The 16,430-nt window shown below is 37.0% G+C and overlaps 1 protein-coding gene across 12 annotated transcripts in view; it reads right to left on the reverse strand.

Moving 5' to 3' along the window:
- Positions 1-16,430, reverse strand: part of LOC118016446 (nucleoporin SEH1) — a 167,088-nt gene that overhangs the window by 90,534 nt on the left and 60,124 nt on the right. For 11 of the 12 annotated variants that reach the window (XM_035013835.1, XM_035013833.1, XM_035013832.1 and 8 more), the window contains 3 exons: positions 6,438-6,580; positions 5,172-5,310; positions 4,234-4,367 (listed from right to left, as the gene is read on the reverse strand). In XM_035013835.1, the coding sequence (XP_034869726.1) occupies positions 4,234-4,367; positions 5,172-5,310; positions 6,438-6,580 (416 nt within the window). Of the gene's footprint in view, positions 1-2,738; positions 4,154-4,233; positions 4,368-5,171; positions 5,311-6,437; positions 6,581-16,430 lie in introns of those variants that run through there. The other variant, XM_035013844.1, reaches the window with a different exon arrangement.

Raw genomic sequence — 16,430 nt, forward strand, 5'->3', positions numbered from 1 at the left:
CGTACAGTCCATTTGTCCCTCTCCCTCCCCCTCTGCTCCTCCCACACACCCCCAGCCCCTTGCCACCGCTTGCACACACATGCACACAATCTCAAATAAATAAAATCTTAAAAAAAGTAAAACCTAGCTACATGCTATTTATTAGAAACCCTGTAAACAAATGATAAAGAAAAATGTAAATGGGATAACAAGTATACACAAAATACAGAAAAAGCAAGGGTATCAATACTAACAGACAAAGGAGAATTTAAGGTTACAAGCACTATTTGAATAGGATAAAAAAAAAGGGGGCAGTATTACTAATAATTAGTGAGGTTATAAATCCATAATCTTATATGCAGTACACATAGCAGAGAAGTACATAAAGAAAAAATCGGAGGTGCAAAAATAATTTGGTAAAAATTCAATTAAAATTGGAGACTCTGGCTTATCTTTTCTAGAACTGATACATCTAGTACAGAAAAATAAAAGTGATCATATAGGGTGCCTGGGTGGCTCAGTCAGTTAAGCGGTCAGCTCTGGGGAGGGCAACCCCTATTTTTAGTATGCTTTGCTGGAGCCAGAGAAGCAATAAAGATTTTGTCTCCAATTACCAGGTTCCTGTCTTCTGACTGCAGAGCTGCAGGCACAGAGGCTGGTCACCAGTAATTCAACCCCCACCAGCTAAAATGATCTCCACTCATACCTATTTCTTTAAATATTCAAAAACAACCATGTATAGAGAAAATTAAGAGAGCTGCTATACATGCCCAGGAAAAAACACAGGCTCAGAAAGGACCTGTAAAACCTTAACTTTCACCATATGCTCATCCCTGCACAGACATACTCTATAAAAATATAACAAAGAGCAAACCCTAGAGAAAAGGGAGAATGTGATTTCCAGAGTTATCACATAACATTCAATGTCCAGTTTGCAACAAAAAATCACAAGGCATACAAAGAAACAAGAAAGTGTGATCCATTCAAAGGAAAAAAATAAATCAACAGAGAACATACATGAGGAAACCTGTGTATCAGACTTACTAGACAAAGACTTTGAAAACAACTGTCTTAAAGATGCTCAAAAAGCTAAAGGAAGATGTGGACAAGCAAGAAAATGATCAATGCACAATATGCATAACAATAAAGAGATAAGTTTTAAAAAGAGCCAAACAGAAATTCTGGAACTGAAAGGTACATTAACTGAAGTGAAAAATTCACTAGAGGGGTTTGAAAACAGATGTGCACAAGCAGGATAAAGATACAGCAAATCTGAAGATAGGACAATTGAAATTACAAAGCTTCAGAAAAATGAACAGAGTCTAAGGAACCTGTGGAATATCATCAACACATTGGGGACCAACACCACTTTCTGCAAAACACAGGAGAGAGAGAAAAAGGAAAAGAAATTATGGCTGTAATAAGCAAGGCAAGCAATACAGGCTATAGTATTTCTAATAATACTAATGTATTTCTCTTATGATTTCTTTCATAATTTTTTCTCTAGCTTACTTTACTGTAAAAGTATAGTATATGACATATATAACATACAAAATATTTGTTTATCACTCCTTATGTTATCAGTAAGGCTTCTAGTTAATAGTAGGCTATTAGTAGTTAAATTTTGGGAACTCAAAAGTAGTAGCTTCTATGCTGAGTTCCTTAGATGTCATTAAGAAAAATGGGCTGCTAATCTTGCCAAAAAGAGGACAGAAAATTGTCACCTCATGGTAACACAAACCATATGACCTTATGATATGGGAAAAATAAGACATCTCATGGAATAATGTAACATAGTTTATGGTTGACCCACAGGTAGGAATCTCCCCCCATCTAAGCAACAAAGCTTTAATGCAAGTGCTCATTCCACACTGGAACCTCAGCAGCCAGAGGCCACTCTCACCATCCCTCCACACTCGATGCCCTCCTTCAACCACAGCTGAAGGCTTCAGGACTTTGCATTCATAGGGCCTGAATGCTCCTCTAGAACCTGGCCCTCTTATGATTAAATCCTGTTTTAGAAGACAGACTGGAAATGAATCATCAGAAACTATGGTTTTACTTAGAAAGACTTCAAAACTCCAAAAAACTTTTAGAACGTAACTCAGTCAGAACTTGGAGACTTCCTTCAATAAGTATGATGAGATTCAACAACCAGGATTCTGCCTTATTTTATAGTTAACCAAGTATTTCTTTTATTTTCCTACCATGTTTCACGAAGGAAGATTATCTTTGTATAACCTACACTACCAAGCACCATACCTATCATCAAGATGTTACCAATGATTTTTTTTTTTTTTTAAAGATTTTATTTATTTATTTATTTGACAGAGACAGAGACAGCGAGAGCAGGAACACAAGCAGGGGGAGTGGGAGAGGGAGAAGCAGGCTTCCTGCTGAGCCAGGAGCCCGATGTGGGACTCGATCCCAGGACCCCGGGATCATGACCTGAGCCGAAGGCAGTCGCTTAACCAACTGAGCCACCCAGGCGCCCCACCAATGATTCTTTTTAAAATGGCCTGACCAAGATGCCAAGCAATTTGTGAGTATTCAACAATATTAAAACTATTGTTTTTTAATGACAAATAATTACTAATTAGAAAAATAATAATTTTTTTTTTTTTAAAGATTTTATTTATTTATTTGAGAGAGAGAGCACATGAGAGGGGGGAGGGTCGGGAGGGTCAGAGGGAGAAGCAGACTCCCTGCCGAGCAGGGAGCCCGATGTGAGACTCGATCCAGGGACTCCAGGATCATGACCTGAGCCGAAGGCAGTCGTTCAACCAACTGAGCCACCCAGGCGCCCTAGAAAAATAATTATTATAACAGAACAAAGTCCTTAGCCTAAAATTAAATGGCCATGAAAAGATTTATAAAATTTATCAAATACCACATTTTGACAAAATCAAGATTAATAGATACTGTCTCCCTTCTCTCATTGGCCATCTCTAACCAGCTGAGGGCTGGACTATTAACTAGATATATTATAACTCCATGACTATACGTAATTATAACTCAGATGACTATACATATGACCAAGCATCCATAGACTGTCTTAGGAGGAAAAACCCATCAACTCTGAACACTTGCTCTGGTTACCTGAGGCAAGGGGTTCTGTACTGTTTGTACATAACTGGTTCTTTGGATGAGTAAGAAATTCTTGAAGCTGCTGACTAAGCAACTTTTGGATAAGTAAAATATTCCTATATATAAGGAAAAGTACTATACTGTAGAATGCAACCACTGTACTAAGAATTCAGAAAAATAAATGTAGTCTAGAGTTACTGAAAAGTAACCAAGGACTTCCTGAAAGATTGCAAAGATTATCAGAATCTGGATTAGGGAAGAAAGGAAGAAAACAAAATAGGAACAGGGATTTGTAGAAGAAACATACAAGAGAAAAACAGATTAATATGGGGCCAGATTATAAAGCATTTTAAGGATTATTAATTTGAAACACTGAGGCACAGAAAATATTTTATGTATTATATAAATTAAAAGCCATTGTAACAAAATTAACCTGTTGTTGACAAATATAATGGAATGGCACAATAAATCAGACATGAGGTAGTAAGCATCTTCAATTTGAGTAGTGGTAAAGGAAATAAAGAGGAAACCTAAGACATAGTCCTGAGAACACACTGAGAGAAATTAGGTTTTCTGAGCTTCACTGCCTTTAAAATGACAATTCCATCATCACTTACTGCCTTAATCAAAAAGGATTACTATGAGGATAAGTAACTGTCTCTATATATACCAACACACATTCCCTCTAAATTAAAAATCATCATACAACCCTGAGGCATACATTACTTTTAAAAAGGGGACAAAGAATTGGTAAGAGTCAGAAATGACTACCAAGTTTCAAGTGTAGGAGTAATGGGTTGTTATTAACAAACAGATAATAATGAATGGAAAACAAACATGCTTGAGCAAGGTTAAAGATCAACAGTTTGCTTTTTTATTTAATGTTCTGTTACCAAGCTGAAGAACTTTTCAAATGAATGATCTAAATGCAAGTCAAAAATATTTAAATTTAAGAAAACGTATGTAATTATGTATTTAATATAATCTTAGTAATCTCAAAGATACGTACCAACACACACATAAAACATTATCAGTAGAGAAACTTTTTAATATTTTTTCTATATTTTCCAGAAATCAGCAGTTGTTACTATGAAAAAAACCTGATATCATTCAAAAGGCTTTTTATCCTTTTCATAGAAAATTTGAAGAAAATGCATATAAACTTACTCTGCCATGATGTGGGACAATACCCTTCAAACTGTCTGCCCTTTCTTTCTCTTGTTCAATTCTCTGAGTACTAGAAGAACATGATAATACACCATCTATATGCCTTCTACTATCTCCAGTATCTACAAAATTACCTGAAATACAAGAAAAAAAATTAATAGAGCAATGTCAAAGTCTCAGTAATCTAATAACTGCTTTTTTTTTTTTTTAAGATTTTTTATTTATTTTATTTACTTGAAAGAGAGAGACAGAGATAGTGAGAGAGAGCACAGGCAGGGAGAAGAGGGAGATGCAGGCTCCCCGCTGAGCAGGGAGCCCGATGTGGACTTGATCCCAGGACCTTGGGATCATGACCTGAGCCGAAGGCAGATGCTAAACCGAATGAGCCACCCAGGCACCCCATAATTGCTTCTTGCTATTCAAATTATTTTATGTAAACCTAGTTAATTAACAATCATATGACAAATATAGCAATTTGCATACAAGAAAAAGTAACCATCAGTAAGAGACAACAGGAAATGTGACAAACTGCGACCGAAGAATTCATTTTTAATTCTCAAATGTCTGAATAAAACACACTCATTTGTAATAAGCAATGCAAGCAATACCCACTACAGTATTTCTAATAATATTAATGTATTCTTTTGAAAACATTTAAATTGTTTAAAAATTTGAAGAAATTCAACAGTTAATACAGGTTACATTATACCAAAGAAATGAATCTTTGGAAAAAAGGCAAAGTCAAATAGAATTTAAGAAAAATGGTATTAAGGAGGGCAAGTGTTGTGATGAGCACTGGGTGTTATATGCAACTAATGAATCACTGAACACTACATCAAAAACTAATGATGTACTGTATGGTAGTTAACATAATAAAAAATAAAATAAAATCTTTAAAAAAAAAAAAAAGAACAATGGAGTCATATTTCAATACTTACTGGTCCCAGGCAGACAAACAACATGGCCTACTTCAGACTCTTTGTGGATTGTTTCAGAATTTCCTGAAGAGTGTAAGCCATGGGAAATCAGAGAGCTGTTATTTTCTGATTGAGATTTATAGCTATCATTTTCATGTGCCTGTTGAAAAAATATCTTAGCTGTATTTTTCTTAAATTAAAACCAAAAAGTTTTAGGGGAAAAACATGAGAAGCAGAGAATGACTTCTTGACAGAAGGATGCCAGGTAATTAATGTAGAAGGAACTGGAAACATCACCATTATAATCACCATAGGAATAATTGTTTCTAGGAGGCCTAAGCAATGATACTAAATCCAGTTTGTGAAAGGTTCTTGGAGAATAGGAAGTTCACATGGCCCCAATGCATCATTCCCCAGATTACTTATTGATAACAAAGGAGAAAAGAAAGGCACCTACACAAGGAGACATCTAGCCAACAACACATTAACCAAGATTATCAAACACAACATCACCAATAGTGGGACCAACAGATTTCTACATCTCCTGATGTGATACAAGTAGAAGCACATATCATCCTTATGTTTAATCTTAACCTGTTCATGATACACATGCTTACTTTGAATTCTTGCCAAAATCTTTGATCAGGAGGGGAAAAAAGCAATCAGATATAACCAGCTTATGGGTCATTTTACATAAAAAACTTTAATGACATGGAAGAACTACTCCAAAGTGAAATACTAAAGAGATAGTACAACCAGAAGCAACTGTAATCCTTGATTAAATCCTAGATCAAAAACAATAAAAGTGAAGGACATTTTGGAGACAACTGGATAAATGTGAATATGGACTGTATATTCATTTACATTACTGTATCAAAGTTAGATAACAGAAGTGAGATTATGCAGGAAAATATCTTTATTTGCAGTAAAAAAATGTCAAAGTATTAGGGTGACATGTCAAAATATCTGCAAATTCCTCTTAAATGATACAGGAAAAAAGTATTCATGGAGGAACAAAGAAAACATAAAGATGGCCAAATGTTAACAATTGGTTAATTTGGATGAGGGGCATACACATGTTCATTGTGATATTCTTCAATTTTTCTGCAGAGGAAGGAAAAGTAAGAAGCATCAAGAAAGGACGGACAAGGTATTTCTCATCACTTTCTATCTGGAAAAACAGAGACCAAAAAAAACCAAAAGCTTCTGTTTTATGGTAATATCTAATGAGACCAGTAATAGTTTTCTAAAGTCAAATTTCTGAAAAACCGTAAGATTGGAACATACCTGACATGGATCACTTGTAGGTAATTTAAAATCTTTTTCTGGATGTTGCTGTTCTAGGTCTTCATATATCATTCCTGGAATAGCCAGTTGCTCAAAGTAAGCCTCCAAATGTTCATCATAAAACTCTTCATCATCAATATCATCTATTGGTAAAATGGTAAAAAAAGAAAAAGGAAATGTTTTAAAGTACTGACTGAACTATAATATTTAATCAAAAGGATTGATAAAGACTTCTGAGGAAGAAGGCAGAGTAGGAGGTCCCTAAACTCACCTCGTTATATGGATACAACTAGATAACACCCACATAAGTGCGAATAACCCAGAAAAGGATCCAAAGACTGGCAGAGCAAACACTCCACAGCTAAATGTAGAGAAGAGGCCACATCAAAGAGGATAGGAAGGGCAGAAACATAGTCAGGAGCTAAATAAACCCATGGGATCAAAAGGGAGGGATTCCAAGGGTGCAGAGAGGGGAGAGAAACAGACCCTCACACCAGGCAGCCTAGGCATGGGGAAGACAAATCCCCAAGACATTTGGCTTTGAAAAACACAGGGGTCAAATTTCACAAGTTCTTTCAATCACTGGGGCATACTACCTGGAGCTTTAAAAATCAGTGGGCTTGGCTCTGGCAGAGCCAACAGGGCAAAAGGAAACGGGGTCTCTGCCTTTAAAAAGTACAACAAACAACCCTGCAGGGATACAACACAGAAGCAACAGTCTGAAAACCACCTAGGGTATGTAGGAGATTTGTTGACTAATTTTGGTGTATATGCTGGAGGAGCAGGGATCTTTGGGAGACTTCAGGAAAAAGGAGCTGGTAGGCACTATTTCCCTTCCCTACTCCCCAGTCTAGATACACAAACACCTCTGGGGACCAGTGTGGCTAAGACACTCACTAGGTAACTTGCTAACAGTGCAACCTGCCCCACGTTCTCCTGCAGCTACACCCCTTCCAATATGCTCTTGGCCAGAGCACATCCAAAGTAGTGCCACAAGCCTGGCAGTGTGCAAGCAGCCCTGACAACGGTCAGCACCACTCCAAAGTGACTTCTGCCCCAGGGAGAAAGAAAGATAACCACATACTTATCAAGACTGTGGTCCCAGGAGTAGGCTGAAGACAGACAGCTAATCTGACTGCAGGCCCCACCCACCAATGAAAGCTTCCCAGGGGACAACACAGAGAAAGCGCCTTGCAGTTTGGTGCTACCACAGCTCTGGAAACACCTGGTCTGACTCAACTCAAACCCAAGGCAGCCCCAGACTGGCCCATTACAACACAGGGACCAAACCCTGCCCATAACAGACAAAAGAAACTGCAGATGACTGCACTGAAGGCAAAAGTGGCTCAGCCACAACAGCAGGGCACACGCAACACACACAGGAGACACCCCTTAAGCACCAGGTTCTGGTAAACAGGGGAAACTGCACTGGGGGGCACTACAGGACCTCTTCATAAGGCAGCTACTTTCAAGAGCAGGAGATGTAGCTGACTGTCGAACCACACAGAAACAGACACAGAGAGTTAGACAAAATACAGAGGAATATGTCCCAGATGAAAGAACAGGACAAAAATCAAAGCAATAGACCTAAGATAAGTAATATTCCTATGGAGAATTTAAAGTAATGGTCATAAAGATATGCACTGACTAGAAAAAAGAGTAGAGGACATCAGTGAAACCCTTAAAAAGGAAATAGAAAACATAAAAAAGAACCAAAGTTGAACAATTTCATAACTAAAATTAAAAATACATGGAATAGATGAACTAAATAGACTAGATAAAGCACAGGAATGGATTAGCAACCTGGAAGACAAAATAATGGAAAACAATCAAGCCGAACATAAGAGAGAAAAAAATAATAAAGTGAAAATAGACTTAGAGAACTCAGTGACACCATCAAATGCAGTAATATTCACATTATAGGGATCCCAGAAGGAGAAAAGAGAGAAAAGGGGGCAGAAAATTTATTTGAAGACACAACAGCTGAAAACATCCTGAATCTGGAGAAGGAAACAGAAATCCAGATCCAGAAGGCACAGAGCCCCCAACAAAATCAACCCAAGGAGGTCCACACCAAGACACATAGCAATTAAAATGGCAAAAAATAGAGATAAAGAGAGAATTCTAAAAGCAGCAAGAGAGCTGGGGCGCCTGGGTGGCTCAGTCAGTTAAGTATCGGACTCTTGATCTCAGCTCAGGTCTTGATCTCAGGGTTGTGAATTTAAGCCCCACGTTGGGCTCCATGCCTTAAATAGATAAAAATAAAAATAAATAAAAGCAGCAAGAGAAAAGAAAACAGCTACATGCAAGGGAATCCCCATAAAGTTATCAGCGGATTTTTCAGCAGAATTCTGCAGGACAGAGGGACTGGCATGATATATTCAATTGGCTGGAACGAAAAAACATGCAGCCAAGAATACTCTATCCAGCAAGGCTATCATTCAGAATAAAGAGAAAGATAAAGAGTTTCGCAGACAAACAAAACTTAAAGGACTTCAAGACCATTAAACCAGCCCTACAAGAAATGTTAAAAGGCAATTCTTTAACTAGAAAGACGGTAAGTAGGAGTACGAAAGGTAAGAAGCACAAAAGCAGTAAAAGTAAGTATATGTATAAGAATTAATCAAGGGATTCACAAAATAAAAGGATGTAAAGCATGACACATAGCTAAAACACACACAAATACCTAAAACGTGGAGGGGAGAGAAGTAAAGAATGGGTTGAAACTTAAGCGACCATCAAATTAATAGACTGCTATATGCAGAAGATGTTATATACAAACCTAATGACCACCACAAATCAAAAATCAGTAATAGATAAGGAAATAATAAAGAGAAAGGAATCCAAGTACATCACTAAAGAATGCCACCAAACCCTGAGAAAAGAGCAAGAGAAGAAAGAAACAGAGAAGAACTACATAAACAGACATAAAACAAGTAACAAAATGGCAGTACATACATACTTATCAATAATTACTTTGAATGTAAATGGACTAAACACTCCGATCAAAAGATACACGGTGACCGAGTGGATGAAAAAGCAAGACCCATCTATAAGCTGACTATAAGAGACTCATTTCAGACCTAAAGAACCATGCAGATTGAAATTGAAGGAAAGAAGCATGTATCATGCAAAAGGAAGTGAAAAGAAAGTCAGGGTAGCAATATTTATATCGGGCAAAATAGAGTATAAAACAAAGAAGGTAACAAGAAACAAAGAAGGACACTATATAAACATAAAGGGGACAATCCAACAAGATATAACAATTATAAATATATATGCACCCACCATGGGAGCACCCAAATACATTAAGCAACTGATAACAAATATGCAAAATGTAAGCAACAGTAACACAGTAACAATATAGGGCTTTAACACCCCACTTACAGCAATGGAGAGATCATCCAAACAGAAAATCAACAAAGAAACAAGTGACTTTGAATGACACGCTGGACCAGATGGATCTAATAGATATATTCAGAGCATTCCATCTTAAAACAGAATACTCGCAAGTGCACAAGAAATATTCTCCAGATTAGATTACAAAGTAGACCACAAAACAAGTCTCCCCAAATTCAAAAAAACTGAAGTCACACCATGCATCTTTTCTTAGCACAACACTATGAAACCAGAAATCAAACACAAGAAACTATCTGGAAAGAACACAATTACATGGACGTTAATAACATGATACTAAGCAATAAATGGGTCAACAAGAAATCAAAGAGGAAATCAAACAATACATGAACAAATGAAAATGAAAATACAACAGTCCAAAATCTTTGGGATGCAGCAAAAGCTGTTCTAAGAGGAAAGTTTGTGACAATACAGACCTATCTCAAGAAGCCAAGAAAAATCTCAAACAATCTAACCTTACAAATAAAGGAGCTAGAAAAAAAACAAACAAAACCCAACAACAGTAGAAGGAAGGAAATAATAAAGATTAGAGTAGAAATAAATGAAATAGAAACTAAGAAACAATAGAACAGATCAATAAAACCAGAAGCTGTTTCTTTGAAAAGATAACAAAATCAATAGATTTTTAGCAGTACTCATTTAAAAGAGAGAGAACTCAAACAAAATCAGGAATGAAAGAAAATAATTAACAAATGACACCAAAGAAATACAAAGGATCTTAAGAGAGTATTATGAAAAATTATATGATAACAAATCGGGACAACGTAGAAGAAATGGATAAATTCATAGAAACATGTAACATCCCAAAAGTGAATCAGGGAAAAATAGGAAAACTGAACACACTGATTATCAGCAAAGAAATTTATTTTACTTTTTTTTTTTAAGATTTTATTTATTTATTTGAGAGAGAGAGAGAGGAGGGGCAGAGGAAGAGGGAGAAGCAGACTCCTCACCGAGCAAGGAGTCTGACGCGGGACTCGATCCCAGGACCCCAGAATCATAACCCAAGCTGAAAGCAGATGTCCAACTGACTGAGCCACACAGGTGTCCCACCATCAAAGAAATTTAATCAGTAATCAAAAACATGCAACCAAGTCTAGGACCAGATGGCTTCACAGGTGAATTCTACAAAACATTTAAAGGAAAGTTAGTATCTATTCTTCTCAAACTCTTCCAAAAACTAAAAGAGGAAAGAAAGCTTCCAAATTCATTCTATCATTACCCTGATACCAAAATCAGGTAAAAACACTATTAAAAAAAGAACTACAGGCCAGTATCTCTGTTGAACAGAGATGCAAAAATCCTCAACAAAATATTAGTAAACCGAATCCAACAATACATTAAAAAAAATAACTCATCACAATCAAGTGAGGTTTATTCCTGTGATGCAAGGGTGGGTTGATATTCTCAAGTCAATGAACATGATACAACATATTAACGAGAGAAAGGATAAAAACCATATGAACATTCCAACAGATGCAGAAAAAGCCATCTGACAAACTACAGCATCCATTCATGATAAAAACCCTCCACAAAGTAGGTTTGGAGGGAACATACCTTAACATAATAAAGGCCATATATGAAAAGCCCACAGCAAACATCACACTCAATGGGGGAAAACTGATGAAAGCTTTTCCCCTAAGGTCAGGAACAAGATAAAATGTCCACTCTCACCACTTTTATTTAACACAGTACTAACAGTTCTAGCCACCACAATCAGACAACAAAAAGAAATAAAAGGACCCCAAATTGGTAAGGAAGAAGTAAAACTTTCACTATTTGCAGATGACATGATACCATATATAGACTACCCTAAAAACTCTACCAAAAAACTACTAGAACTGATAAATAAATTCAGTAAGGCTACAGGATACAAAATCGATTTCTATACGTTAATAATGAATAGCATAAAGAGAAATTAAAAATCCCATTTACAATTGCAGCAAAAGTAATAATGTACCTGGGAATAAACTTAGCTAAGGAGGTGAACAACCTGTACTTTGAAAACTCTAAAACACTGATGAAAGAAATTGAAGACAACACAAACAAATGGAAAGATATCCATGCTCATGGACTGGAAGAACAAATATTGTTAAAATGTGCATATAACATTAAGCAATCTATAGACTTAATGCAATCCCTATCAAAATACCAACAGTATTTTTCACAGCGCTAGAACAAACTATCCTAAAGTTTGTAAGGAACCACAAAAATCCCCCAATAGCCAAAGCAATCTTGAAAAAGATAACAAAACCAGAGGTACCACAACCCCAGAATTCAAGATATAAAACAAAGCTGTAGTAATCAAAACAATATGGTACTGGCACAAAAATAAACGCTAAGATCAAGAGAACAGAAAGCCCAGAAACAAACTCACAATTATATGGTCAATTAATCTTCAACAAACAAGGCAAGAATATTTAATGGGAAAAGAGCCATGGTGTTAGGAAAATTGGACAGCAACATGCAAAAGAATGACACCGAACCACTTTCTTAGACCAAACACAAAAATAAACTCAAAATGGATTTAAGACCTAAATGTGAGACCTGAAACCATACAACTCCTAGAAAACAGCACAGGCAGTAATTTCTCTGAAACTAGCCAAAACATTTTTGTAGCAGTATCTCCTGAGGCAAAGGAAATAAAAACAAAAATAAACTATTGGGACTACATCAGAATAAAAAGCTTCTGAACAGCAAAGGAAACAATCAACAAAATATATGAGGAACTAATATAACACCAAAAAACCAAATAATCCAATTTTTAAAAATGGGCAAAAGACATGCACATACATTTCTGCAAAGACAACATAAAGATGGCCAACAGACACATGAAAAGATGCTCAACATCAGTCATTATCAGGTTGCATTTAATCAAAACCACAATTAGATATCACCTCATACCTGCCAGAATGGCTAAAATCAAAACCATGAGAAAACAACAAGAGTTGGCAAGGATATGGAAAGAAAAGAACCCTCCTGCACTGTTGGTGGGAATGTAAACTAGCACAGCCACTGTGGAAAACAGTATGGAGGTTCTTCAAAAAATTAAGAATACAACTATCATCCAATCCAGTAATTACACTATTGGGTATTTATCTAAAAAATACAAACAGAGAATACAAGATAGCAGAGGAGTAGGAGACCTTTGTCTGGTTCCAGGAATTCAGCTGGACAGCTATCAAATCATTCTGAACACCTGTGGATGAACTCAACTGGAGATCTAAGAAAAGAACTGCTTCAATTCTATAAATAGAAAAGTGACCACTTTCTACAAACTACCAAACTACCAAAACTGAACCAGGAAGAAACAGAAAACCTGAACAGATCCAGCAAGGAAATTGAAGCAGTCATCAAAAACCTCCCAACAAACAAGAGCTCAAGGCCAGATGGCTTCCCAGGGGAATTCTACCAAACATTTCAAGAAGAATTAATACCTATTCTTCTGAAACTGTTCCAAAAAACAGAAATGGAAGGAAAACTTCCAAACTCATTTTATGAGGCCAGCATTACCTTGATCCCAAAGCCAGACAAAGACCCTACTAAAAAGGAGAATTACAGACCAATATCCCTGATGAACATGGATGCAAAAATTCTCACCAAGATACTGGCCAATAGGATCCAACAGTACATCAAAAGGATTATTCACCACGACCAAGTGGGATTTATTCCTGGGCTGCAAAGGTGGTTCAACATCTGCAAATCATTCACTGTGATACATCACATTAATAAAACAAAGAACAAGAAAAAAACATAAAAAATTAGGCAATGAAGGTCTAGCTGTTTTATGTGTATCAATAACTTTAAAGTGAAGATAACAGCCAAGTTGGACTCCGCAACTCTGTTATCCACCCAGATGCAGAAAAAAGCATTTGACAAAGTACAGCATCCTTTCTTGATTAAAACTCTTTACAGTGTAGGGATAGAGGAACATACCTCAATATCATAAACACCATATACAAAAAGCCCACAGTGAATATCATTCTGGAGGTCTGGAACATGGCAAGGATGTCCTCTATCACCACTGCTGTTCAACATAGTACTAGAAGGCCTAGCTTCGGCAATCAGACAACAAAAAGAAATAAAAGGCATCCGAATCAGCAAAGAAGTCGTCAAACTCTCACTCTTTGCAGATGATATGATACTTTATGTGGAAAACCCAAAAGACTCCACCCCAAAACTGCTAGAACTCATACAGGAATTCAGGAAAGTGGCAGGATATAAAATCAATGCACAGAAATCAGTTGCACATTTATACATTAACAATGAGACAGAAGAAACAGAAACTGCACCCAAAACCATAAGATACCTAGAAATAATCCTAACCAAAGAGGCAAAGAACCTGTACTCAGAAAACTATAGAATACTCATGAAAGAAATTGAGGAAGACACAAAGAAATGGAAAACGTTCCATGCTCATGGATTGGAAGAACAAAGACTGTTAATGTCTATGCTACCTTGAGCAATCTACACATTTAATGCAATCCCTCTCAATATACCATCAACTTTTTTCACAGAAATGGAACAAATCATCCTAAAATTTGTATGGAGCCAGAAAAGACCCCGAATAGCCAAAGGAATGTTGAAAGAGAGAACCAAAGCTGGTAGCATCACAATTCCAGACTTCAAGCTCTATTACAAAGCTGTGATCATCAAGACAGTATGTACTGGCACAAAAACAGACACAAAGAACAATGGAACAGAACAGAGAACTCAGAAATGGACCCTCAAAACTCTATGGTCAACTAATCTTCGACAAAGCAGGAAAGAATATCCAATGGAAAAAAGACAGTCTCTTCAACAAATAGTGTTGGGAAAATTGGACAGCCACATGCAGAAGAATGAAAGTGGACCAATTCCTTTCACCATATACAAAAATAGACTCAAAATGGATGAAAGACCTAAACATGAGATAGGCATCCATCAAAAACCCAGAGAAGAACACAGGCAGCAACCTCTGTGACCTAAGCCACAGCAACTGCTTGCTAGACGCATCTCCAAAGGCAAGGGAAACAAAGGCAAAATGAACTATTGAGACTTCATCAAGATAAAAAGTTTTTGCACAGCAAAGGACACAGTTGACAAAACCAAGACAACCAACAGAATGGGAGAAGATACTTGCAAATGACATATCAGATAGAGGGCTAATATCCAAAATCTATAAAGAACTTATCAAACTCAACACCCAAAGAACAAATAATACAATCAAGAAGTGGGCAGAAAACATGAACAGACATTTCTCCAAAGAAGACATTCAAATGGCCAACAGGCACATGAAAAAATGCTCCACATCACCTGGCATCAAGGAAATACAACTAAAATTACAATGAGATACCACCTCACAGCAGTCAGACGGTTAAAATTAATAAGTCAGGAAACGACAGATGTTGGCGGGGATGCGGAGAAAGGGGAACTTTACACTGTTGGTGGGAATGCAAGCTGGTGCAGCCACTCTGCAAAACAGTATGGAGGTTCCTCAAAAAGTTGAAAATAGCTACTCTACGACCCAGCAATTGCACTACTAGTGATCACAAATGCAGTGATCCGAAGGGGCACCTGCACCCCAATGTTTATGGCATGTCCACAATACCAAACTATGGAAAGAGCCCAGATGTCCATCAACAGATGAATGGATAAAGAAGATGTGGTATATATACACAATGGAATATTACTCAGCCATCAAAAAAAAGAAATATTGCCATTTGCAATGACATGGATGGAACCAGAGGGTACTATGCTGAGTTGAAATAAGTCAGTCAGAGAAGGACAATTATCATATGATCTCACTCATATATGGAATTTAAGAATCAAAACAGAGGAGCCTAGTGGAATGGAGGGAAAAATAAAACAAGATGAAATCAGAGAGGGAGACAAACCGTAAGAGACTTAATCATAGGAAACAAACTGAGGGCTGCTGGGGGGGGTGGGGAAGGGGTAACTGGGTGATGGACGTTAAGGATGGCATGTGATGTAATGAGCACTGGGTATTATATAAGACTGATGAATCACTAAACTCTACCTCTGAAACTAATTAAACACTACATGTTAATTAATTGAATTTAAACTTAAAAGATTTTAGAAATTTTAGGGGTGCCTGGGTGGCTCAGTTGTTAAGCGTCTGCCTTCGGCTCAGGTCATGATCCCAGGGTCCTGGGATCAAGCTCCGTGTCGGGCTCCCTGCTCAGCGGGAAGCCTGCTTCTCCTTCTCCCAGTCCCCCTGCTTGTGTTCCCTCTCTTGCTGTGTCTCTCTCTGTCAAATAAAAAAAAATAAAAATCTTGAAAAAAAAATTTTAGAAATTTTAAAAAATAAGGGAAAATAAATAAAATTTAATTAACCCAATCCAAAAAAAAAAAAAAACCAGAAAACACTAATTCAAAGTCTACATGCACCTCTACATTTACTGCCTCATTATTTAGAATAGCCTAACTATGGAGGCAGCCCAAGTGTCAACAGGTGAATGGATAAATAAGATGTGGTACACACACAAACACACACACAGGGGAATATTAGTCAGCCATAAAAGAGAATAAAATCTTGGAGCACCTGGGTGGCTCAGTCGGTTAAGGATCTGCCTT

The sequence above is a fragment of the Mirounga leonina genome, unplaced genomic scaffold, assembly GCF_011800145.1.
Source record: "Mirounga leonina isolate KUSES-001 unplaced genomic scaffold, KU_Mleo_1.0 Mir_167, whole genome shotgun sequence".
Lineage (NCBI taxonomy): Eukaryota > Metazoa > Chordata > Mammalia > Carnivora > Phocidae > Mirounga > Mirounga leonina.